This window comes from Falco naumanni, chromosome 1 (genome assembly GCF_017639655.2).
Source record: "Falco naumanni isolate bFalNau1 chromosome 1, bFalNau1.pat, whole genome shotgun sequence".
Taxonomy (NCBI): Eukaryota; Metazoa; Chordata; class Aves; order Falconiformes; family Falconidae; genus Falco; species Falco naumanni.
Window position 1 is genome coordinate 26592879 of NC_054054.1, and position 25334 is coordinate 26618212.

Here is a 25334-nt window from a genome sequence, read left to right on the forward strand (position 1 = left end):
TAGTGTTATATTTAGTGCTTGATAACGATACACTTTCTGTAGCCCATTGAAAATGTGAATGCCCCATGCTGGAAATAATGTGTGCTAAGCACCATATACTATTCTGGAAGCCAATGTTCTTATCTCCCTTCTTCAGGTTAGAAATTAAGTCATTCTTGTGGACCAACTTATTTATAAACTGTGAAAATGCCGTAAGCGTCTCTTCCCCCTCCTGTGTCCCCACCACCACCACCCAGGTATACAAGGTAAGGCACCTTTTCTGTTGCAAAGCATTATTTTGGAAGGGATGGCATTACATACCCAGTGGGGTGTTGTCTGCTGCTCTGGCACTGGAAAGGGGATTGAGATGTTTCTGGCCTTTTGGTGGTGAAAAGCAGCAAAGGGGGGAGGCACATGAAATCCTCTCTTCCAGGCAAGGAACACCTACCTGGCTGTGCCCTGCTGTAGTGGAGGAGTCCTGACGCACAGGATTCCCCATGCAGCTCACAGAAGGGTTACGTGCCTGAGAGGGTCTGTCCTCCTTGGACGTGGGCATGGTGCACATCCCTTCCCGTGGGCTCCAGGCTGCTAGGGACACCTCTGCCAGCCCTGGCCGGCTTGGAGGGTGACAGAGGAGGAAGCGGAGTGCACCGAGGATGGCCGGCCCTCAGGAGAGGTGAGCTGAGCCCCATCACAGCCCAGTTAGCATCCCTTCCACCCGCCTGACATGCACTGTGCTCTGAGTTCAGCCAAGGCTTAAAATTTTCGAGGGGAGAAGGCAAGAGTGTGGTTTGACTCGCGATTTTTTACTGCAACCATGTTATTATACTGCCTTTGGAAGAGGCTGACTGGAGTGGGAAGGGGGACATCCCGCCACCCTATTCCTTGGCTGCCCCCAGGGCCGCATTCGGTGCCAGTGATTGACTTTCCAGAGTCAAGGCTCCCTCTGTCTCTGCGTTTGTGCTCGCTTTCCTTTGGGTGGAGGTTTCCCCTTCGCTTTGCCTCTTGCTAGCAGCCGGGGCCGCAGGAGCAGGCGGCGCGATTGGCTGCGGCTCGCACGGATCAGCCCCGGCGCGCGCCGCGGCTCGCACTCGCTCGCACGCGCACATCCGCGCACACGCCCCGCGGAGACTCGGCCGGGCTGCGGCCGCACGGGCCGGGCGGGAGCGAGCATCCAGCTGCGGGGGAGCAGCACCTCCACCTCTCGCCAAAAAACAACCTGCGCAGCAAGGGCGATAAACACCTTCGCTGCCAGCGCCGGGAAGGACGGGCGGTTTACACCGCGGCGCTTTCCTCCACCCCACTTTGTTCTTTTTTAATTTTCTTCTTTTTTCCTTTTTCCCCCTTCCTCCTCCGCCCCTCTTCAAAAAACCAGACGAGACCCCGTCCGCGATTTTTAGCGCAGCCCCGTCCGCACCCGTCGCCGCCGGGGGTAGCATCTGGCCGAAACAAACTTCGTTGGGGGTCCGGGTCTCGCCTGCCTTGCTGGCCGGGGCAGCCAGGACGAGGGGGACCCCGGAGCCCGCCCAGCCGGGTCGGAGGGGCGGGATGGCGGCATCCACCCGCTGGGTGCTGTGCCTGTGCCTGGGCTGGGGCTGCCTCTGCCTGGCGCTGGGGGACGCGCTGAAGGCTCGCTGCGGCGGGCTGCGGCGGCGGGCAGCCCCGGCCGCTGTGCGGGGAGGCCGGGCGAGGGCGGCGGCAGGTGACTACAGCCCGGGGCAGCGGCCGGGGCAGGAGGAGCGGCGGCGGCCGCCGGAGCGCCCGCGGCCGGGGGACAAGGTCTCGGAGCACATGCTGCGGCTCTACGACCAGTACAGCGGGGGGCGGGCGGCGGCGCCGCGGCCCCAGGACCCGCCGGGGCAGCCCGGGCTGCACCTCCGCCGCGGCAACACGGTGCGCGGCTTCCGCCCGCTGCCGGCAGGTGAGTCCCAGGGCGCGGCGCGGGTGGGCGGCGGTGGGCCCCGCCGCGGGGCCCCGGAGAGATGCCCGCATCGCCGCGGCTCCGTTGCGAGGGCGGCGCGGAGGGGGCGGGAGCCGCCCCCCGGCCGGCAGCGGGGCCGGGGCTGCCCGCCGGAGCCCCCCGACGCGGCTGCCCCTGCCGCGGTCGCTCCCCCGGGGCTGGCGGATCCCGGCTGCGGGCGCGCCGAGCGGAGCCGGGACAGGGCGCTGGGCTGGGGGACCGCGGCCGCCCCGCGGGCTGGGCTCACCCGGCCGCCCGAGCGGCTCGCTGTGGGGTACCGCTGTGCAGGCAAATGGGCTTCGTTTCTGCAAAACCGAAGGGAACGGTCCGGTCGTACCCCTGTGAGCGGTGCCCAGCCTGCCTCGTTGAGCTGCGTGTCCGTTCGAGTGCCCAGGGACCTCGCTGTAGGGAAGAAGATGAGAGGAGGCTTAGAAAAGTAACGCTTCCTGCAGCAACCGTCGTGTGTTTTGGGATAGAACGTTTATGTTGTCTCCCATGTAACAATTACTGGCTTATCTCTTCAACTCTGTATGCAGCGTCTCTGCCGTATGGTATCTGAGTACCATATGAGGGAAGTAGAGTAATTGACGTATCCCCTCTGGAGTCTCCTTTTAATGGTGTTTTGCATGTGTAGCTTCTGTTGAAACCAAGGGCTGATTTGCATGCGAGAAAGCAATAACATGGCTTGGTGATCCTTTAGACTGTCTACAGAGTACACAGATTCTGACACCTTGGTGACAGTACTCGCAGTTAGGGGCAGTGGCAAATGAGTTTAGTTGAAGCATAATCTGTGCTTGGTAAATACTGCATCTCAGCGTCTTAGGTGGTGACACTTGGATCTCCCCGTGATTACAGGCTGGCATGCACAGGTACCTTTATGAAAATGTAAAGTCGTTTTTCATTAAGGGCAGGGGAGGGGAGCATATATTTCACATGGCAGCATCCCAAAAGAACTGTGTCCTAGCAGGAAGGGAAGATGGCACTGCCTTGGTGCTGTATCACCCAATCCCACTGTTCTGCTTTTTGTGCATCTTATCTCTGCAAGGGCTAAGTGGGAATGCCAGAATCCCTTGCAACCCTTGCCTGCATATGCTTTCCAAATCCACTGCATCCCAAAAACTTGCTGTTTGTATGACAGCTGTCATGCCGTACATTGCAGCCTGATTTGCCAGTCTCTTTGGTTTTCATTTTGCTGGTGGACTGACCCAGCGGCTTTTTCACGGACAAACATCTTTCAGTAAAACTGAGTGTTGTCTGGGAGTTTCAGCAGCCTGCATTGGTTACTTCCCTCTCCCAGAAAACTGAGTGCTGGGTGCCTGACTTTCCTTAGGTTTCTTTGCGAGTCATTACTTCTGATTATTCAAAGGCAACAATGTCTATTACAGGATAGCTCTGCACAGAGATCAAATACTGTGAATAATAGGATGGCTTTGGTGTCTTAGGATTCAGCCCTACAAATGTTCTTCATCATGTGTTACTGCAAGTATTTCTGTCCACGAGAGAGGCTTTAGAGGCTGGAGGCGTAAATACCCTGGTTTTGGAGAACGGAGAGCTGGTACTCCCCAGTTACTGCTCCTACAGAGGAACTCTCTTGCCTTTTAAACATGATTGGTTTTTTGCAATATGAAGTCTAATGTATGTTGCTTTGTTCTGAAATAAGCAGTTCCTCACTGAAAGCGGGGAAGGTATAATAAAAAAAAAAAGCCATGTGTGTGTGTATAACCTCAGCAGAGTGATATTTGCTCCTTTAAGGGTATCTGATTCAAGGTATTTATTGTTCTAAACCTAAAAGGCCTTTGGTTGAAATCTCATCTCTGTGGTCTTTCTGATTATATTTATACTCTCACTTGACATTGGGTGGCAGCAGTCCTATAAACACACTATTCACTAATCCCTTTCCTCCTCCTGCAATACTTTCCAAGTGCCAAAGCAATAAATTGGAAGTGGTTATAGGGTTTTTGATGCTTATGTAAGTATTTATGCAAAATATTTAACCAGTTAGCTGTTGTCTTTCTCTCACCATAGGCAGCAGTGGCTCATTTTGTATGCTTATGGGTGGCAGAAAAGTGCATTTCCAGAAAACCCTTAGATAAAATGTTTTTTGGGGTGGGGGTGGGGGGAAGTGAAAAGGCTTTTTTTGCTTTGCAAAAAGGCTTTTTCTGATTTCTGACTTCTTCCTTGTGCCCAACTGCCTGCCCAGCCCTGCAATGGAAACGGCGCATCCACAGTATTTCCCTTTCAAGTAGTTTGCTTCTGGATCCTCTGCTCTGACTGTTGCACTCTTTGGATGCAAATTTCAGACTCCCACAGGCTTTCCCTTATCCTTAATGTGGCTGCATCAGTTAAATTAATAAATTACGTTGTCACTACTCCTTCAGTGCATTTTACCATCCCTGCTGCCAGCCCCTTCAGGAGACAGCTTTTTGTCTATGATGAGCAGAACTTCCCTACGTGTCTGCCCATTTCTCCTGCATCTACAGGAAGAGGCCTTGAAGGACATCTCTAATGATTTCATTTGCAGTTTGACCATATATTTTGCAATTTAACCATATATTTTCCTGTTTCTTTTCTGCAACACAACTCTCAAATGTGGCTGTGAAACCTTTCTGTTCTTGCTTTTCCCCTGGAGGGCTTCTGGCTCTTCTGCGGCACACAACAAAGGCCTTTTCCAGACCTCCTAGGTAAGCCACCAGACAAATTTTTGAGACCCTGTAAGACAGAGTGCTGTGTGGTGAGACCAAGAACTCCTAGGATTTGTTGAAACTCATCCCTGTTTCTAGTCCAAGAAAACTGGTGTTGCATGTGGCAGCTGCGGTCTTGCAATGGACAGCCAACAAGAAAGAACTAAGACATGATTAATCAAAAGAAGTGTCCTAACAACTGTTAGATGCAAGTTTCTCTTTCCGTGTCTCAGTCCTCCAAGGGGATAGGATGAGGGCTTCAGCCCTGCGCACGCACCTCTGAAGTTTCCATCCTACACTTCCCTGAAATTTCTTGTGCACCAGATTTCACAATTAGGCTGAATTATATGTGGGTTTTTGTTTGCACTGGGGGTTCTTGCCTTTGATTTTGATGAATGTTCATGTGATCTTCTGTTTGGGCAAAATTCTTGTCTGTCAATCTTGCTAAATTATTTCAAAACATAATTGTTCAGTTTGCATCATTCAAAAAAGGAACCTTTGATGCCTATGACAAAGCTGAAAGAAATTGCAGGTCCAAAATCTGTCACAAGTGAAGTAAGGATGTACATCATTCACAGTATATCTAGTTATATTCCAGCACTGTCCTCTCTCATTGACTTAACTGCTCTAATTTATTCCTATAAATAGAAATATTTGAGTCAACGGACGTTCAGCCCGTGATTTCTGTGGCAGCTGTGTCATTGTGGGACGTTTCTGGCATGATGCTAGCAGCCCTTAGCTTGCTTAGCCCAGGCCTCACAGTGAGCTCTACTTCAGGAAAAATACTAAGACAGAGCCTTTTCCGGTTCTTTATCTGCAGGTACCATAACAGTGCGTGGTTTTCCTTCCATCCCTTGTGACTCTACAAAGACAGCTAGGAAGAAGGTCAGACGATACGTGAGTTAAGAGCTGAACGCTTTGGCAATTCTGGCAAATGTACTGTTAAACTATAGTCAAGTCTGCGGATTAGTTTCTGCTCACGACTGTTTTCCTCCCGCCAGTTAGCACAACTGCTGAATGACCAGACCTTCACCTGATACAAATCTGCTTACCTTCAGTGCTCCCCATAGAGGTGTGCTCATCTACAACTTCAGAGGCTCAGGACCTGGCGGAAAGATAGAGTATGCAATAAATAAATCAGAGTGGAGAGATAAAAGCCTCAAACGCAAGACTTTCAGTTTGCTTTTGAAAGTACTTTTGATCATAGCATCGCTAAAGGAACGTCTTGCAAATGAGTCATTTAAAAAACTCGACTTTAATTGGAGGGTCCCTCTAATGATGTTGTAGTAAAGTTATACAGTCAGAAATTACTTTAAACTCTTTTTTATTGACTGAATTTCAAGCAATTTTAGGCATTACACCTGCCCCTAGGCCAATTCTTGTGGTTTAAGAACTATGTTCTCCTCCTTTTCAAAACGCCTTACTTTCCTTTGTTGTGGTATGAAATGCCCACGCAAACAGAGGAAACCAAGTACTGCATGGGGAAACCGGCTAGTCACCAGCCACCGTCAGTCTGCAAAAACCAGTAGGGGCCAAATTCTAGCCTCTTTGAGCTCTAGTAACATTAAGGGTCTTCCATAATGAGAGCTTTAAAAACATGCAAGCAGGAGATGGTGAGAGTTGGGGGGGGGTTGTTTGTTTTGGTTTGGTTTTTTTTTGCTGTACCCCTATAAACAAAATGCAAGCAGCAGCAGAAGCATCCTGGTAGTTTTCAGGCAGAGGGAACTTGAAAAGTGTTGAGCTATGGTTTGGGCAGGCTGGGCCCAAATCTGCAAACCTTCTCTAAGGCTGGGCTATGGAAGCCATGACAATAAAGTTTTATAATGGAAACACCAATACATTCTTAACTGTGCACTGGCACAAGGACACAACTTTAATATCTCATTGAAATGATGACTCATGGTGACTATATAACTAAATAGTCCTCATTATTGCATCCTTTTTCACCCTTGGGCTAGATTTGGCAGTCCATAAGAATGTCACTGCATCCTCTATAAAGGTACACACACCACATGTTAACAGACTCGTTCCACCTTATTGATGCCTGGAAATGCCCCTCGTAACATGAATCTGTTCAGGCCACTGATGTCAGTCTCCACAGACCTACTGCTTTTTCTTAAAATGCCTCTTTAATGCCAGCAGCAGGCAATCCATATGGCTGTGGGTTATTGCAGGAAGGTGAGGAAGCATGGGCCATGCCTCTGAAGACTCGGTGGGTACAAGTACCTCCACCGTAGTGCTACAAGCTGGGTTGAGCTATCAGTAAGCTGGCATCTCTCATACCCAGAACAGCAAGTGGTGTCACACCCTGACTTGGCGTCTGGGTGACCACCTGTGTGATAGAGAACGACTTTTCTGCTTGAGGCTTGGAGAGACTGTACCTCCCCTCTCCTCACACCCCTGAGAGCTCAGCTGTCACTTGTGCAGGAGACTGGGGAAGTGACACTGTCCCAGTATAAGCTTTGCTGTGGTGCTACTGGTGTCTGGGTTTTGTTTGAGCAAGGGAAGAGTGCACAGACGAATAACGACTTCCATATGCGCTGAGGAGGCCAATAAATCTGTAGCCTATCTGTTTAACTGCATGTGCCTTCCAAATCGTATCCTACACGAATACAAATGACAAGATGTTTTCCTTGTCAAGTACCTTTCTGCCTAACTCGTGGCTGCCGCTCCAAAGCTCTATGCTGTAGAAGTGAGTGATACCAACAGTGCAATGATGCTATGTCTTACCTACTGCAGTTCAAAAGAGCTCTGTCATGCAGAGCTTGATCTTGAAAATTCCTCATCAGGCTGGCAGCAACATACAGTGATTCCTTGAAGGGCAGCAGAGATTGCTGTTAAAATCTGGCCTCAGAGTATCTGGAAGGTAGCAGTGTATTCCTTGCATGTAGCTCTGTTGCACTTATTTTTCATTTGCTTGTTTCCTCTTAAATCTTCTTGTCCATATGCACTTCGTTGCTGAGAAGTCTTCTGCACTTCATATCTTGTACTGCAAAAGAGCAAAGCTGAGCTAGCAGAACTCATTCTCAGAGAGGAAGAACTGAAAGACTTAGCACAAGTAGTGGTGCTTGGATAGAAATCACAGAATTGGGAGGCATATCAAGTGAGCCAGGGAAGTTACTGCTGCTGAAATAATACTGAGTTGCCACTGAATTGCATTGTATACCACTGCAGACAAAGGCGAGGTTTACCAACTACAGCTGCTCAGAGATCGTGGACGGAATCTTGCCAGGCAGTAAGGTGGTGGACCCGACCGCGAGTTTGCTGCAGCAGCTGCCTGTGGGGCAGAGACACCCCGGGCTCATAAGATCTTCCCAGCACTGCTGTATCCTAAGAGCCAGCCCAGGCAGAGGGGGACCTTCTGTCCAGCATCCCTCTGAAAGGTCATGTTTTGGCATTGGATCATTGCCTGTGCCTGCAACAGACTTTCTCTTGTCTAGGCAGCTAGTGCAAAGAAAGTTGCTGCGAAGCTGCTGTTTTCACCGGTTTTGTTCAATACTGAAAACATAAGGAAAAAAGCTTTTGTGATGCTGTGATCTTCTAGGGCATAGGTTTCTGGGCCTGTGTTTGACTTTCTTTCACTTGTGAAGATGACTTGATGCTTCTAGACCAATAGAGGGCTTTGTTGCAAGAGGATCTTGTTGCCTTTGAGACCTTAAAGGTCTTGTCATAGAGGGAAAACTGGCCAGAGGCCTTAGCTGTGCTTAGTCATTCTGCCTCTTTCTGCTGGCTGCTGAGCAGGTGTTGGTGGACTTCACCCTGTGGTTTGGCCCTCTCCTGCCCTGCATTTAACACTGAGCCATTGATGGCTGCATTCTACGAAACACCGTTTACTGAGCAAGGTATTAGAATTAAAGCCCTGCTTGGATTTGGCTTGGGGTTTTGTTTGGGTATTTTTGGGATTAGCAAAGGGAGAAATCAGTCAGTCAAATTTATATGAGAGGAATTACCAGTGTAAGTCATTCTAAAAACTAGAGGAATTACCAGCATAAGTCATTCTAAAGACTAAAGCCTCAGCTCACACCAGTAAGTAGAACTTCAGGTGACAGTAGAGAAAGCTGGATGAGGCTTGTGGAAAGCTTCCCACATCACAGTGAAGTTTTTGTTAGGTGCTCCTTGACACCTCTTGACACTGGTGAAAAGTTTAAACTATGCTCCTGTCCTCAGCTAATAGTTTAAACTACATTATTGTGGGGACAGATTTTCAGTAGTTTCTGTCCTCTGGGTTTAAGGAGGAAGTTTCATTTAAGTGAAATGAAATTTTCCTGAGGAAAGGGTGCATTTGTAGGTATTCTAAAGCTGAGGTATTCTAAAGCTGAATCTTCCTCGATGTCTGTTATTTTTAAGGGCAATGACTGGCCTGGAGAATGCTCATTTCTGTGCGTTGCTCACACCTGAGAGTCAGGTTTTGCCATCACACGACGGATGTATTCGACACTGTTCCTAACTGGTGACAGAAACCTGGGTCACATGGTTGGGTTTTCCTGACCCAGAAGCCAGTGAATCTGTGGATATCTCTTCTGGCTACTAGTAATTAGTTTCAAGATGATGTTGCAGACTGATACAGAAAGTCTTGGAGTCATTTGAGTGCAGAGATCATTCAGTGAGAAAATAGCACCACCTGCTGTGAGTACCCATCTTGGGGGTACAGTTACATGCTGAGAGGGGCCTCTTGGGTTTTGCTTTTAATCAAAACTATGTATTCCTCCTGTGTCTGTTTCACGCCATCTAGGGTTTCTTTACAAATAAAAGCAGCTTGGTTTGTGTTCTGCTGCAATATGCCAATTTAGAACAGGAAGTATTCGTTAAGTGGAATTCTTACTAAAAATTAAAATGAACACTTGCCATTCAACATACAATAGTGATTCAGATAATAACTTCTTTAATGGGTGCTTATGAGACATCGTAAATTCTGGTTCCTAAGACTGATGTACTTCGTGCTCTGCCGAATTACATATTAACCGTATTATAGTCGCGATCGCAAACCAAGCAGAGGTCAGGTCCTCGTGTGTGCTTAGTACAAATGTAATAAACAGCTGGTTTTGGCTTGAGGAATTAAAAGTAGGATTGAATTCAGAGAAAATCTAGTTCCCCAGGCATAACTAATAGCTAGAAACTGGTTGGGTTTGGTATGTCAGTTTTCAGCTATTGGGAACTTACCTGTGTGATCCACCATCAGGCTGGGCTGAATGTGTAAACAAGGGTGTCTTCCATAAAGGACTTGGCCTTCCCCGCCCCATTTCACTGAGAAAAGTGTATGTTGTTTTCTCCGTAACTGCATGAAGAAGTGCATGTGATACATTGGGGAGAAGGGTTCTTCTTCCCAGTGAAACTAATTCCTGCTTTTTTAGTGTATGAGTTAAAATATTGATGAGAAAAAAAATGTTTAGAAGAAGAGGCCATTTAGATTGTTGGGGTGGGAATGGGGAGGAGGAGGGAGAATGCAGTCTTTTGCTGGACTTACCTGAATGGCATTAGCAGTTGGGATATTGCAGGCTGGAAGCACAGAATGTCACCCAGAACACAGAGCTGACACAATCTTTGAAAGATCAGTACCAGAAATTATGTTTTCACTTGCTTGGGCAGGGGACTTAGTACAGTATTTTGAGGGTAGAAGCAGAGAGGCTCTTATTCCTAGTCCGTGAGCACCTCTATGCTTGTCATTGCTTCAAATTAAAAAAAAAAATAGCAAAGCTCTTACAAAATTCTGTGAACTATGAATTCTCTTCAGCCTCCAGAGAGGGTTTTGACCTGCCATGATGTCAAAGAAGCATTTAACTCCGTGTTCCTTTGTTTTCCTAATGTGTTGGGTTGTTTCTAGCCCTTTGGGGGGGCTGCAGACCATACCTTTGCTTTACTATATTTGACTTTTCCATACAGCCTGGGTTTATAGCTCTCAATAGTACCTTCACATTTAGGCCTGTATTTCTTTCACTCTGAAAGGGCAGACATAGCTGCAGTCCAAGCAGGAAGTTTTAAAATAAAAATTAAACTTATGCCCAAGCCTTTCTGTTGCATCCTTTTAATTAAAGTAGCCGGCCATCTGTTTTCACAGATCAGCCTGTGGTAGGAGTGCATCTTTGGGTTTGTGCAAGATGCCTGTGGTTAGGTTGACTTCTCTGATTTCACAGCTGTGGAAACCCTGCTGTCCCCTGCATCCCTCCTGATGATACAGTAACATCCCAACCATGAGGAAGGTTTATCCTTGGCTTGTTACCCTCTGCGCCAGGCAAGTGGGTGCGTTTTGCCACTGCCACTGCCCCCCAAATCCAAGACATTGTGGGCTGGCTGTCTTTTGGTTATTGGGTTTGCTCAAGTACTGTCCACCTACCTTCAGCTATGCTAGTAAATACTTTCTAACTCTGACTGGCATGAAAATTGATGAAGTGTCGTAGATGGAATGAATAAATTTACCCAGTACAATTGAAGCAGTCCTGGGTCTAATTATTCTAGAGGGAATCTTCAGTCACGATTAGCATCTGGCTTAGCCAAAAAGCTGTCAGACCGGCTTGTGTGTCTTTAGCTTTTTATAAATGGTGAGTCATCTCTTTCTCCAGAGCTGACATCCAAGCCCTAAAAATGTTTAAACAGTGATTCTGCCCTGGTATTTCTTCTCCCCACATCTTCAGAGGCGAGACGCATTCCTTCTTTGTATGCGAGGCTGTTGTCAGTAACTTTATGCTTCCTTCTGTGCTTGACTCTAACCTTGCTGTTGCAAAGGGCTCTGGGTCATGAAGACCCAGTTGTGCATGCAGAGAACACTGACCACTTGAGGGGCCCTAAGTTGGTCTTACTGTAATGGAGGAATGGTTAATACCGAGAGGAAACATCCTTTGTAGCACAGGATTTGGATTTATCTTCTCATTTAGCTGTTGAAATATGTAGTGCTTTCTGTGTTTCCTTACCTGTTTTGCATCCTGATATACACACATAGCTGTACCAAATGTTACCTGGGTTTGAGTCCCTCTTTAAGAGTATCTTCGAAATCTTTAGAAGCTAAGAATAGGTGCCATCCAGGCCTTGAAGTCTGTGTTGTAGGTGAGGCCTGCCTGGATCACAGTGGATCACAGTGGAAGGTGTAAAGGAACCAGCTAGGCTTTTTTTTTTGGTTTTGCCTTTTTTTTTTTTTTTTGGCTTGGAGATGGGAGCTTAAGTGACTTCTGTGGCAGTACAACTCCAAAACCTGTGCCAACACTGAGAATTGTGCTCTGTTTGAATCCAGGCTTTTCCTCCTCCTCACTGCCACATTAAGCCTCTACTAGTATGGAAGCAAATCTTTTCTTTCCAGCGAGGCTATGACTCAACAGGATAATGGAAGTTTACAGACAGTCCAGTGCCTAGCAAAGCCAGTGTGAGCCTTTCTCCAGCTTCAGCTTGGTCTGGACTGAGGCACGATTCAGTGCCATTCATGTCCCATTGATGTCCCAGCTGTCTTTGATACAGAAAGATGATTCTTCACTCAGGACAGAGCAGCCATAGTCACCTAAGTGCATTTTGAGAGGGAGGGGTTTGGCAATGTTGCAGAAAAATGAAAACAAAAGAGCAAAAGCTTATTATGGCAATGCTCAGATTTCTGCATGAGAAAGTCCTTAGTGCGTCTGTTACTGAGCTGTGTTCCTGTGACCTAGTTTGTTTCCTGAAGTCAGAGGAGCAATATTAAATGTGTGAGTATTTCTGGATGGAGATAGGTATTACAAGGAAACCAGATCAAAGGGGTGTGATTTACGGCCATCATTTTACTAGCTTGGTTATTTTTCTGAATAGTGGCCTAAACCCATTCCCACAGCACTGTGTGAAAATTTCCCATGAACTTAATGTATACCCTAGAAAGCAATGGGCTCAGTCCTTTCTCTATACAATTTTGAAATGTCTATATTCTTATCTAAGTATTTCTTCTAGGGAGCTCTGAAAGCCAGGAGATGTACGTTTTTAACTTGACATCGCTCACTGAGTCTGAAAACATCTTGTCAGCTTCGGTGTATTACTATATTGGTGACCTGCTGCACGCTAAGCGGAACTGTTCCCAGTCTGAAGGCTGTTCTCATCACAGGCACAGGAGACCTGAAAATCAGATACATCTTTCAGTTTGGACCTTTTCTTCTGTAGGGAACCGGACTCGGAGCCTGGGACGCTTCCCAATAAATGTCTCTGCTGCTTACCAGGATGTCCTTTCCTGGCAGTGGAAGGATATCACTCAACTCCTGCATGAAGCAAAACAAAACAACAAACTCCTGATCGGTGTCAGGATGGATCTGACCCACCATCACCCCTGGGAAAGGGCACCTTCTCACTATGAACCCTACATTCTGGTTTACGCCAATGATTCTGCTATTTCAGAGCCAGAGAATGTTGTCTCTAGTTTGCAAGGGCACCATCATCCTCTGGCAAGGGTTTTTCCCAGGCCAGAAAACCACATGAAGAGCAGCCTTAGGAGGTGGCGGCGAAAACGCTCTGCAAACATCCTGTTGCCATTGCAGAATAATGAGCTTCCAGGAGCTGAGTACCAGTACAATGAGGATGAGAGATGGGAAGACAGAAAGCCCTACAAAACCTTCCAGCCGCGGTTAGCAGAGAGGGCAAAGAGTAAGAAGAAGCAGAGGAAGAATCATCACCAGAAGAGCCAGACCCTCCAGTTCGATGAGCAAACACTGAAGAAGGCAAGGAGGAAGCAGTGGAATGAGCCAAGGTATTGCACCCGGCGCTATCTCAAGGTGGATTTTGCAGACATCGGCTGGAGCGAGTGGATTATTTCCCCTAAATCCTTCGATGCCTATTACTGCTCGGGGGAATGCCAGTTTCCAATTCCAAAGGTACAGTCTATTGATTCTTTTGCACTGTCTATTACTGTAAACTACGCATTTTCTCTCCTGTGTCAGTAAAAGGCAGCTGGTTACCTCTTATGTGTTCAGATCTAGTAAATAAGTGATATCTTTGTCTCGTGCTGCAAGGAGTGGTGGTTGGACAGCTAGTAAAAAGACAGGCTTGTAAAGGTAATTAAAAAAAAATTAGTCGCTTTTTTGTCCAGAACCCAAATTGCCATAAAACATTTCCTGAATAGTGCTTATGATGTGTGAACTTGTTATTAACCTGTCTAATAAACATAATACGAGCCAGATCCAGAAAAGTGCTTATTAGACAGTAGTCATTATGCCTCAAAGGAGTCTTTGCTGCCAGACTCATGCTGGTGTTGGTCAGCATGGCACACTCCAGGAAAAATGTGTGCCTCATGAGCTATGACTGTCACGATGACATAGAGACTCTGTGGAGCTATGGGAGTGGTTGGGAAGCTCTAAGTGTAAGCAAGAGTCAAACTTCTATGACAGACCAAGTGAATCCAAAAGCAATGGATTCCAGCCCACTGACTTTTGAAATACTCTCTGGATTGTGTGAGATTGTTGCATGCAGATAGCGAGAAAGGGTGATGTGCTTTGAGGCCTGTGACTTTGGTGGATGAATCCAGCTCTTTGAAAGCAAATGCCCAGTGTCGTTATTAGCAGCATGGACCCCCCCTGGAGTCTACTGAAACCTGAAAGTAGGATGCAGTATTTGAGACTGGCTTGAAATGAGGGGTACGCAGAAATAATGCCTATGGGACATGTCAGTAAAGGTAGGGCTTTTGGTTCCACCATAACCTCACATTCAGGAAACTTTATTTCTGCCTCAGCAAAACTTCAGCAGTCAGTTCTGAAATTCATGTGGCGTTTTGGTGGCTTAAGGACCCAAGGGAGTCACCCTTTGAAAATTACAAGTGGGGAAATGTACTGAAGGGGATGGAGCCCAGAGGAAGCAAGCTGAGGAAGGCAGGAGTCTCTCTTTGAAAGAGTCTTACCTGACTACCTCCAACTGCAATGGCAGGCTTTCAGGTTTCGGATCAAAGGAGAAAATGAAAGGGAACAGGAAGAGATACCTGTCATTCCTGACCATTCACATTACCCTTAATACATCACATTGAGCCTTTTACTTTATTGTTGATGGGAACCGTGCTCTGTCAAACCAGTAACTTGGTATGCAGGTTAGAAATTCTAAAAGCGCCGGACCTGGACTTCTTCCGTTCTAGCTTTAAGGACATGTAAATTACAAAAACGATTGCTGTAACCCTCTGCTTAAGACTGGGTGTTGTACAATTGCTTGGAGGGGGGAATTACAGATCTAATATTATAACAACCCTTTAGGGAAAAATACAGTTGCCACTTCCGAACAGTTGGCATGCACAGAATCTACGTCACCACAGTTCCCTAAAATCATACAACCTGCTATCCTAGAGGAGCAGTGGAGGGTGGAACGGAGTGGAGACACCGCAGCCAGGCTCTGCTGTACTCCCTGCAGGACTGGGAATGTGACAGTATCATACAGCCAATAAGCTGAATAGCGGCTGCAAAATATATGAGAAGATGTCTGTTGCTGGGCCAACAACTGTGGCAAAGACCAAGCAAGAGGCTCATTATCTGCGAGAGATGGTCAGGAACTAGGCTCCTTTAGCACTTCAAAGAAAAGATAAGCTTTCTAACAAGGACATACTAAATGCTAAAAGAAAGCAAACTGCTGAAAAGATGAAACTCAAGGATGCTAGGGTAAAATAATTGTGGTAGTGGGAGGTCGGACCTCCTACGCACATGGCTCCCCCAAAGAGAGTGAATCCCCTGCTCAGGGAGCATGCACAGTAAATTTAAAATGAACTGTACCTTTAAATGAAAGCAAGAGAATTTTACACCAATCATAGTAAAGGAATGTAAGACTAGAGTCACTGAAGCTCTACCTGAGAGTAAGAAGAGTATAAAAAGTGAACGAATGAGGGGACAAGTGGGGAAAACACCACTGAGAACAAGTGAAGGGAAGACGCCACCAAGACTGACTTCTGGGACCAGCTGACAGGCTGAGCCTTGCTTCTCCCCCACTTGGGACGCCTTGGGTGAGACTTAAACTAAGTACTTCTTTGGGAAGCTTAGAAATATCTCTAGAGAGTTACTTTTTAATATTTGTAGCCAGGCTGTATTGTAACTTTTCCACACATTTTAGACTTTACAATATTTTACTTGAACGTGCCTTTTTGCAAACAGTCCCTATCACTGGCAATCCAAAGAACTTGTCTATCTGTTGCTAATAAAGCTGCGCTGTTAAGTAGCTGGTCATCAACAGTTTCTCATTGAACAGAACCGTACCCTAGGGTGTGGCCGTGCTAGTTCATGAGCATGACTGGACTGGCAGTGCAGACTGCTATCAGTGTATCCAGACCCGTGGTAGTTTAATATACATGTTAAACGTGACTGGACTGATAGCTGGACTGATAGCGGTAAATTTGACATCACCTAGAATTTAACCCTAGCTGCACCCAACCTCTCACCTCAGTGACAGAGTTGGAAGGCGGTGGGTGGGTGGGTGTGTTTCCTGCTAAATTACTCCATTCTCCTTTAATGCGACACTGGGTTAGCATTTCTGTTTGCAGCTTTAGTTATAAAAACCTTATCCTGACCATAAAAGAGCATTGCTCTGATTCTTGTTTAGGAGAAAATGAAACTTAAACCAGAAGAGTTAAAAGTACTTTGATTCAAAGGAATGAAGGAATGCAAAAGAAAAAAAAGTGTCTCCAGCTCAGCTGGTCATGGCCCCTGAAATATTCTTCACTTAAAATAAGACACCTGCTACGGGCTACCATCAGCATTAGAAATGAAACAAAGCAAAGAGTCAAGTACATGTTGGACATTCAATGCTACTAGAAGACCATTTCAGTCAAGTTCCTGGTATTTCTGATGATCAGAGCAGTGGGGCAGCATAGCAGCTTCTAAGAAAGTCTTGATAGTGTCTTATAAGTCCAGAAATGTTTAGGTTCACATTTCCTAAGGTTATCAGGTCTGGCTTTCTTGGCTCTCAAAGTAGGTGATAGTTGAGGTGCTGATGAACTCCCAGGATCTAGCACTTGCTAGAGAGTAACAGTTCAACCCAGTGACTAGAGATGTTGTGTTTGTGGGGTTTTTTTTACATTTGGTAGGCATGCAAAATACGTTTCTACTTTCTGAGGCAGAAAAGCTCTCTTTTAATAGTCAACACATAGCATATATTTCAGGGTTAGCCAATGCCTGATGCAGAGACTGGGAAGAACCCTCCTTTGCCTGTAGCTCCTACAGTCTGGATTGAAACTCAGATTGCTCAATAATGTGCATGCTCAAGAAAAAAGATGTTCTCAAAAAAACTTTTGGATGTGGTGTTTTTAGAAGCCCTTGTTACTGATCTCTCCTTGCTCCGAGTGAAATCTAATCCTGCTGAGAGCTGATAGGAAATGAATTTAAGACAGAAGTCTCTCGTTAAGAGTCGAGGTCAGACTTTGAGAAGACAGATTTTCCAGCAGCAGAAAGCATAATGTATATTCATGGAGATAAACTCTCAGAAACTAAAAGTAATGATAAAGAAGCACTGTAATAAGAAGGTTCCTATTCCTCACACAGAGCCTTTGTTAGCACCTGCAACTGGAAATTCCCTAACATGCTCCATAAACTCAGGGCTTAGTTCCCAGAGTAACTTCAAACCTGTGGAAAGAAATACAGTGAGCCATACAAATGCTTCTGCAAGTAAAACGTCCCAAGATTAATTCAGTACCAGTAGTTCCAAAGAGGCAAAACGAAGTTTAAACTTATGTTTGACACTCCAGAGCATCACAGAGAGGTACAAACAGTGCACACAGTGGTTAACAGGTATTGCTTGGGTGAAAGACGAGTTCCAGCTTTGCCTGCAAGTTGTTCATCTTTGGGTAATTCGCTTGAGGTATTACACTCTGCATCAGAAGATTTTCAGATGTGTGCAGCCAAATTTTTTTCTGCCAAATTCAGGTTCTAATTTCCTGTGGATAGTAGCATCGGCCTCTGAGATGTTGTAGTTTAACTCCATCTCCTCTGATAAGTAGACTTGTGGTATGGCCTACTGTTCTCACAGTAATTGAGTCTAGCAGTCCCACAGGAGTGTTATTTCTCCTCCTTTTCACCCCTCTGCCAGTACGTGCTATCAGAAGTGGTCCCTGCCCTGGAAAAAGCTTATAATAGAAAAAAGGTGAGAAATAAACAGGAGAGATGGGTATGCAAATAAAGCACAGAATGTAAATGACTGCGTTGACATGAAGCAGAAGGTCTGAGTGCCGTGAACTAAGCCTGTAGTGCAGGCCTGTGAGGCTGTAACCAGGATGCTGGTTTTCTTCTACAAATTCCTGCTGAAAGGTGTAATCTGAACTTTCTGTGTGAAACTCTTCTTAACTCGGTTGGTTGAAGAATTACAGCAGCAGTGCATTATAGTTCTTCAGTCACTGCAAAGCTGAATATTTGCTGCCATGTACTGCAGAGTGAGCTAATTTGTTAAGAGAGCAGGTTACTGAAACACATTGTGTGTGGCTTCCTGACAGCAATTGGTAGATTTCTGTCCATGCTGGAATCCAAATTGTTCCTTTTATGCACTTTTTAAATCACGGAAACGAAAACAACCTTGTTTTCCAAAGCAAGTGAAAAGCTAAATTACATAAAAAGGGGAACTGAGCATCTTCCAGACCCGTGTCTTACTCTTGAGCCATGTGTTATATCTGGTGCTACTAATAAGACGGTGTTTGCAAAATGACACTCTAACTGTCAGGCAATAACAAACTAATCTGTACCTATGGGTATATAATGTTCCCTTGCTGAGGGCAAGCTCCTAAACTTGATGACCTGTTGGGTAATTATGAACAGATGTGCCTCTTCCCCCTCCTCCCCTTTCCACCCAAATTTTCTGGCCTTGCCCTTTCCCTGATTTCAGTTAGGCCCTTTGACTGCTGTGTGTTGGGCTTGTGTAATGCCACAGAGTGTACAGGCCAGGCAGACCCTCTCCCAGGTCAGGAATGAAAGCTTGTAACAGACACCTTTTGCCCTGCTCATAATACATCCCTAATGAAATTCAACAGGGCAGCAAGTCTCCCAAGGATGTGTGCGGCTTAGCAGGTGCAGCTTGAGCCACAGCTGGACTCATTCACAAATTTGGCAGTTTGGAGTCAGCTCAGCACTTTTTCCTCCCACCACTCCTCTGGCCCTCCCCTGCTTTTGCCCTCCTAAAAGAAAGTCTCTGCCTGCTTTTCGTGACCACGTGCTGGACAGAGTGTAGGTGGCCCGCAGGCAGCAGCCTAACTCACCCTCCTCGGTCAGGGCATTACACCAGTTCAGTACTCCAAGGGGGATTTCAGCTTTCTGAGAAGTGCATGCCTTTGGATTTTACTTTGATCACAGTTAAATTCCCACTGGCAGAAGCAGAGTTAACGCCAAGGCTGTTTGTCCTCAAGAGCATGCCTTAAGGGCCAGGGGCAGTGTATCCAAGACAGACTTCAAGTCAGTATGGAGAATTTTCTGTATTGTACAATACCTGTATCAAACAGAGATATTTCTTGTAGCATACAGTGACTGAATGTATCTGGGCTATTCCAACCAACAACCAAGGCAATGCTTGAAATTGGTTCTGTGCAATTTAGTGTTTTAGTGGTATGGATTCCATATCTGAAGGGGAAGGGTTTCTAATGAGACCTTAACACAGCATATGGGGAGGCCTGTTTTTAATTCCACTGCTACTGGCAGTGGGAAACGGATCTCGATAGATGTTCTACCTTTTGATGTCTGATCAGTAGGCTCAGGAGGTCTGTTTGGCTCCCATTTCTTTCCTGTGGAGCGTGCTGCACTACAGCTGAGTAAGGAAACAAGCCTGGATGCTACCGGAGCCTTCGCTTCCTTTTGCAGACAGCAATGATACAGAAATCTGCGTTGTGTGCTAATCTAAGACATTTTTGTCTTAGATTAGCACACACTATCAACTACTGCTGAGGAGTATAGATACTCTTGAATTCAAAACAAGCACACAGAAATGTCTGTCTTGAAATCAGCTACCTAGATGGAGAGTAATATCTTTGTAACCGTGCTGGCAAAGTCTACGACCATTATGAGGGTGATGTGACAAGCTTTGCATTTGTATTTTAAACACAGTATCACCACAGCCCTGCATCTCATTCATCCGATGAGCTATGATAGTAAACAAACAGCAACAGGGGAAAAAGATTAAGCTCTGTGTAATGTCTGCATTTAGCAAGGGATGTGTAGGATTGGCACCATTTGTTGCTCAGCCTTCCTGCAGACAAAATAAGTTCCTCGTGAAAAGAAGAAAAACATTCAAATTATGTCTGACATGTACATAAAGAAGAGACGAACGCTCCCCAGTGAATCCTGTTCACTTCTGTGTCAAGTGGTTGCAGTTCTCTTTTGAGATCAGTTTCAACAATATGATACAGAAAAAGTCCATTCTGATCCATTTCTGTCAGAATTCAGGGAACAGCTGTCTCCATGAGAACGAAGGAAAATACAGCTGGCATTAGCTGTAAACTATGCTACCGTCAGTAGGGACAAGTTAGACGTCGTGTGTATTGCCAGCAGAATTGGAAGTAGTTGCTCTTAAATGTACTGACATGCTACACAAACAATACACTGAACTGGAATCTCACAGTTATTCCTGTGCTTTTTGCATGCAAGGCCATTAAGACTTTCACCTTGGGTAGGTGAACCCTTAAGACTCATTTTTCCCCAAACAAATTGCTTGTCACAGCAATTTGGCCCAAGTGATCTTGTTCTTTCTCGGTGGCACCTGACTGAGCATATTGTACTGTGTGATTCCCAGGTTCTATGTATTAAAAGGGCTCTAATATGCATTGTTAAAATTTCACTCTTACAAAATCAAAAGTCTCTGGCTAAAACCTGCATCTTGTGTGTTTTTCTTGCTCACCTGTCTTTCATACAGATGCTTGGATTTGGAATGGTTTGAGGGTTAAGAGGTAAAGCTTAGTATTTTTCATTTCTATGAATATATTCATTATTATTTTTATGAGGGTATTAATGTATTCTGGTTTTGTGAAGAAATACAGTTATCTCACTGGTCAGATTTGCTTTTTGTTCATATCAAACCAAAGTGTGATCCTATTTACGTGGGTATAAATCCAGGAAACTTTGTCCTTTGGAGAAAAATGTCACCTTAATATGAGGAACAACTGACACAGGATTTGGAGGGTCAGTTACTTGGCAATGTCACTGATGATGTATACTACAAACGAGAAGTGATTTGGCATGGAAGAACAAGCAAAACAACCTAACCGTACACAAGAACAAACTGTAACAGTTAGCATCATGGCATAAAGTACTTGGATTCTCTCATCTGCATGTGTTTTACCCCCTTTTGTTTTTCCTAGCATTCCACCAGCCAGACTTCCCAGCCTACAAATTACATTTCTTTCACTTCCCTAATGACTTGGCCTGCTAGCACACTGACTGCCTCCCTCCCAGCTGAACAAGTTTCGGGACTAAATCGCAGCCCACATTGTAACTTCATTCTCTCAGAAGAGACTACCTTGACCTATAGGTACACCTTGCTGCAAGGTCCACTGGCCTGGGCATCTTCCTGGGAAGGCACATCCCAGGGAGAGTCCAAGCCCCTGCCCCCAGAAAGATGCTTGAGCTGAAAGTGGTGGAGCAACATTTGCATCCAGTGGTCAAAAGAACCAGACCAGATTCGCATTCCCTGCTGCTGGTTCAGAACAGCTATGGTGACAACCAGAAATGGTTGAGTAGAAGACAGATTAGCTGTCCCCACAGGCGTGGGCTCTCCACAGGGCCCTTCTTCGAGAAACCTGTTTTGTTCTAGAATATCTGGGTCCATTCTAACATGGGTGCAGTTACATTTTCTGCTGTATCTTTCTCTTGCAGGCCTTGAAGCCATCCAACCATGCCACCATCCAGAGCATAGTGAGAGCCGTCGGGGTCATCCCAGGCATTCCCGAGCCTTGCTGCGTTCCTGACAAAATGTCTTCTCTTAGTATCTTATTCTTTGACGAAAATAAAAACGTGGTTCTTAAGGTGTACCCCAACATGACAGTGGAATCCTGTGCATGCAGATAACATCTCAGGAGACCCTTTTGAAATGCTGAGGTAATCACTTGCTGTTTGGGGCAGGGGTGGGGGGGAGGTGTTTCATCATACCTACTTGTTTGCACTGCCAATGCATTTCCTTTGGACAATAAATAAACCAACAAATTTAAACAGATCCAAACAGTGAGGATGGAAATGGAATGGAAACCAAATAGCATTTCCAAGGAAGGAGAATACAAACTTCGTTCATCTCTGAATTTGACTGAGACACAAGTTTTGGCAGTGGGGACTGACTGTTTCTGTCAAAATTGAGAGATGAAAGAGGAATTTGCAGAAGACTCTTCAAGATTTTTGAGACTGCCAGAAGGACATACTGATTTATTTTTGTGCAAGATTCTGGAAGCAGCAGTAGCTGTTAATTTTTATCTCCGTTCTTACGGTGACTGATGGGGAAGGAGATTAGAAATGTACTATTCTTCATGTTAAAACTAAGCTTTCTGCCTTAGGTTATTGAGTAGTGCAGCAAGGAAGAAAAACAAATCTGACATCCTAAGAGCCTTTGACAATCCAACTTACACACCTATCTTCTTGGTAGGACGTGTCACCGATAGCCTGTGTGTATTCATTTTCATTGACATAGGGTTCATAATTCAGCTTATTAGATGTCAGTATCCTTGGTTGGAAGAACACAGAACACATTACTGTGTGCATAATTGCAGTACCTCAGAAATGAAGAGTTTTCTCTCAGTGCCACTGTAGAAATGCAGCAGGCCAAGGTAATGAAAGTATCACACTCAGTGAAGCAGCTGAGTGACTTGTTCTCAACACAATTCTAGAACATAGTTGCAAATAATCTGTGAGTAAATCATGGTAGTTGATTCCTAAACTGAAATTATTTGGTGCATAATTCTTATCTGTAGGCATTCACTACAACTATGTGATCAAAACTGCCTCTGGTTGGTGAGTTTTGATTGTTAAATTAATCAGATAGTAGATTTCCCCTCCTTATCTCAGTTCACATTCCTGAAAATGAAATTTGTTGTACCTATGCTGTCAGTTTAAGATGTCTTTTAAAAATTCATTTGAGAAACTACAAGCAGGAAAGAAAGCATCCAATCAATCTCAGGCACAGCTGCAAAAAGGTTTTTGTGCTATGGAGTAAATGTTCACAGAAGTACTTTAGACAGAACCCTGGTGCCATTTCCAGCAGCACAATATGTAGAGGGTGATGCTTTTTGAAGCACTTTTGGCTGACAGGAGCGATGTTTTAGTTTGCGCTAAGAGTAAAGGTCAAACAGCCTTTTCCATAAGTTACCTCTGTAACTGACTCTCTGAAATAGTGTAGTTAAAGAGCAGATATTCATAGGGAATAAATTAATTCCCCATCATCAAGAGAGTTAAATTCTCCACTCTGGAGTCAGCAATTCCTTAGCATATTGAAGGTGACGACAGTTTTCCTACATAAATGCCTTCTTGCAGCTTCACAGCTGTTTGAGGCTAGTTTAAACACTCAGTCATTGACTTTTTTTTGGTCAGTGGTGCCATCGTGACCCCCCAGGAGGGATGCGGGGGTTATCCTGCTGCAAATGAGGCTGCTGCCTCAGAGAAGGGCAGTCAGTCCCCCAGGAAAATTCTGGGGGAATGGGGACCCTATAAAGTGAGGAATCGCTGAGCCCCAGCCTCCCACTTGGTGGGATGAATTGGGAGTGGCTGGCTCTTGGGCAGAAGGATGGGACTGAGCCAAACACAGCTCAGTTTGTGAGCAGTGTCCATCACAAGCAGTGCCAGGAATGGGGCTCCTCAGAGGAGAGTGCAGAGGTGGGATGCACCCTGGCCCACCCCTTGGATGTTAGCAGAGTTACCCAGATCAGAATAGGATGTCGGCAGCCCAGCTTCCCAACTTTTGCACTGCAGAACAGAGGCACTAACTAAATACAGGTGTTTTCCTGGCACAGCAGTCTGGGCAGCCATGCTCTGAGTCGCTCCCTGGGACTGAAGCCGGGTTTGAGGCTACAGGCAATGCTTTCCAGTGCTGTAATGAGACAGCCTGGAAGTGGCCTTAAATGCATCACCTGAAAACAAACATGGATATGTTATGCTTGGCTTTCACTGGGATACAGCCAGACTTTTTCATGAACCATATCGTGTAGAATAGCTACAGTCTTCCACGTAAAATGTGATCTGCCTCTTCCAACTCTAAGCTAAGAGTGTTCTTTTCAATTAACCACATAGAAGTGAGACATTTTATGCCCATGACTTGTTTTGCATTTGTATCTGTAAATGAAACTTTCTACATAAACCCATGTCTTGCATCAGTAATGTATTAATCACACAGGCAATTATTTCTGTATATATTGTATTAGTAGGGACCTCAAAATAATTTCCAATTCATGTTATTAATCACCATTTTAATCTCAGATCAGCACAGGGGGCTTTTCCCACTGTTCTGTTTTTTTTTAATACTATTTATTGATAAATGGCTCTGCTTCCCATCTAGTTACATAGTATCTGATGCCTGCACATTAATTTTTATGCCTGGCTCAGAAGATGGGCAGGAGAATGTCTTGAGCTGGGCAAGCTCGCTCTTCAGATAGGCTCTTCTGGGAGCAAAGTCCCCAGTGAGGAGCAGACTGTGAGGAAGCAGCTGCAGAGAGCTCTTGAAAATCCCGCTCCTGGAGGCTGAATAGGGAATCTCACGGTAAGTGTGCAAAATATAGAGTGCAAAATAAAACTTGCAATGTGGTACCTTGGCCCAGGAGAATTGCCCACTAGAACTAATGATCCTGTTCCGCTGAACAGGGTCACAAGGCAGGCTCTTCTTTTTTCCTTTGTCTGGGGGCCCTGAACTTGCAAGGAGCAGAGCGCCTTTCATGAGGTGCTGAGCAGCCCTGGGGTTGCAAATGACTGTGCTCCGCCACAGGGCTGGCCCAAAAGCTTTGTGCACTCATATCTGTGGAGAGGCTCAGCAGTGTGCGGGAGACTGACGTTTTGTTTAGCAACCCATTTCTCCTTGTGAAAACAGACCTTTTAAATGTTTCTGTTGAAAGGTTAATCTTTGTACAGACAATGTCAATTTAAAAAAATAAAAATTACCCCCGGAAAAGAAAAGTTATTTTGTATATGAAAAGAAACTTTTACAAATGCTTTTAATTTATTTTATATCTGTGGCCATCTTGTTCTCTTAATGGTTCCTTCTTTATCTCAGTGCTCTTTAGACAGTACAGTTTTCTCTATTGTTTCAAAGGTGAAATGCTAGAACTGTAGTCAGGCTTGCAAGGACAGATCACGGCCACACTGTGAAGGGCATGTTTCACTACTGATGTATAAGCTTGCCTGATTTGTATTTTTTTTCCCTTCAGTAATGGAAATTTTCACAAGGAACTCTGGAGAAAATATAAAATAAAATCACTTTTTACATGAAAATCCATTTTTTTTTCCTGTGTGGTACTCAGATCTTTCCAAGACCATAAAAGTTCTTGCTGCTTTCTGTGTGCATGTTCTCTGGAAATGCATCCATCTCGAGTGGTTGTTTGCAAAGGCCATTCAAACAGAGATCATCTTTACAGAGCAAAGTACAGAGTGGTGAGGGAGTGGGTGCTATGGATTCAGTTAAAGGTTAGCTAGTATGACAGTTAAGAAGCTGCTGAGGTTACCAGGCCTGATTGAAGGCCCAGAGGTGTCGGTGGGCAGGTACCTGCCCTCCAGGTATGGCATGACTTGCCCCAGCAAGAGCTCTCCTGCTTGAAATAATGTCTTGCCTCTCATTACAAGAGTGTGGTGAGAGCGGGGACCCTGACTCTGAGGGATTTT

The 25334-nt window shown here is 45.5% G+C and overlaps 1 protein-coding gene across 2 annotated transcripts; it reads left to right on the top strand.

Annotated features, from left to right (window-relative positions):
- The first annotated feature begins 1092 nt into the window (after positions 1–1092).
- On the top strand, positions 1093–24947 carry BMP3 (bone morphogenetic protein 3). 2 transcript variants are annotated; one of them, XM_040586963.1, is made up of 4 exons: positions 1093–1900; positions 12520–13430; positions 21363–21584; positions 21699–24947. In XM_040586963.1, the coding sequence occupies exons 1-3, from the start codon at positions 1528–1530 to the stop codon at positions 21552–21554; spliced, it is 1476 nt and encodes a 491-aa protein (XP_040442897.1). In that variant the 5' UTR covers positions 1093–1527; the 3' UTR covers positions 21555–21584; positions 21699–24947. The 2 variants fall into 2 exon arrangements, with proteins under 2 accessions (XP_040442897.1, XP_040442888.1); XM_040586954.1 differs by having other exon boundaries at positions 21363–24947.
- The last annotated feature ends 387 nt before the right edge of the window (positions 24948–25334 follow it).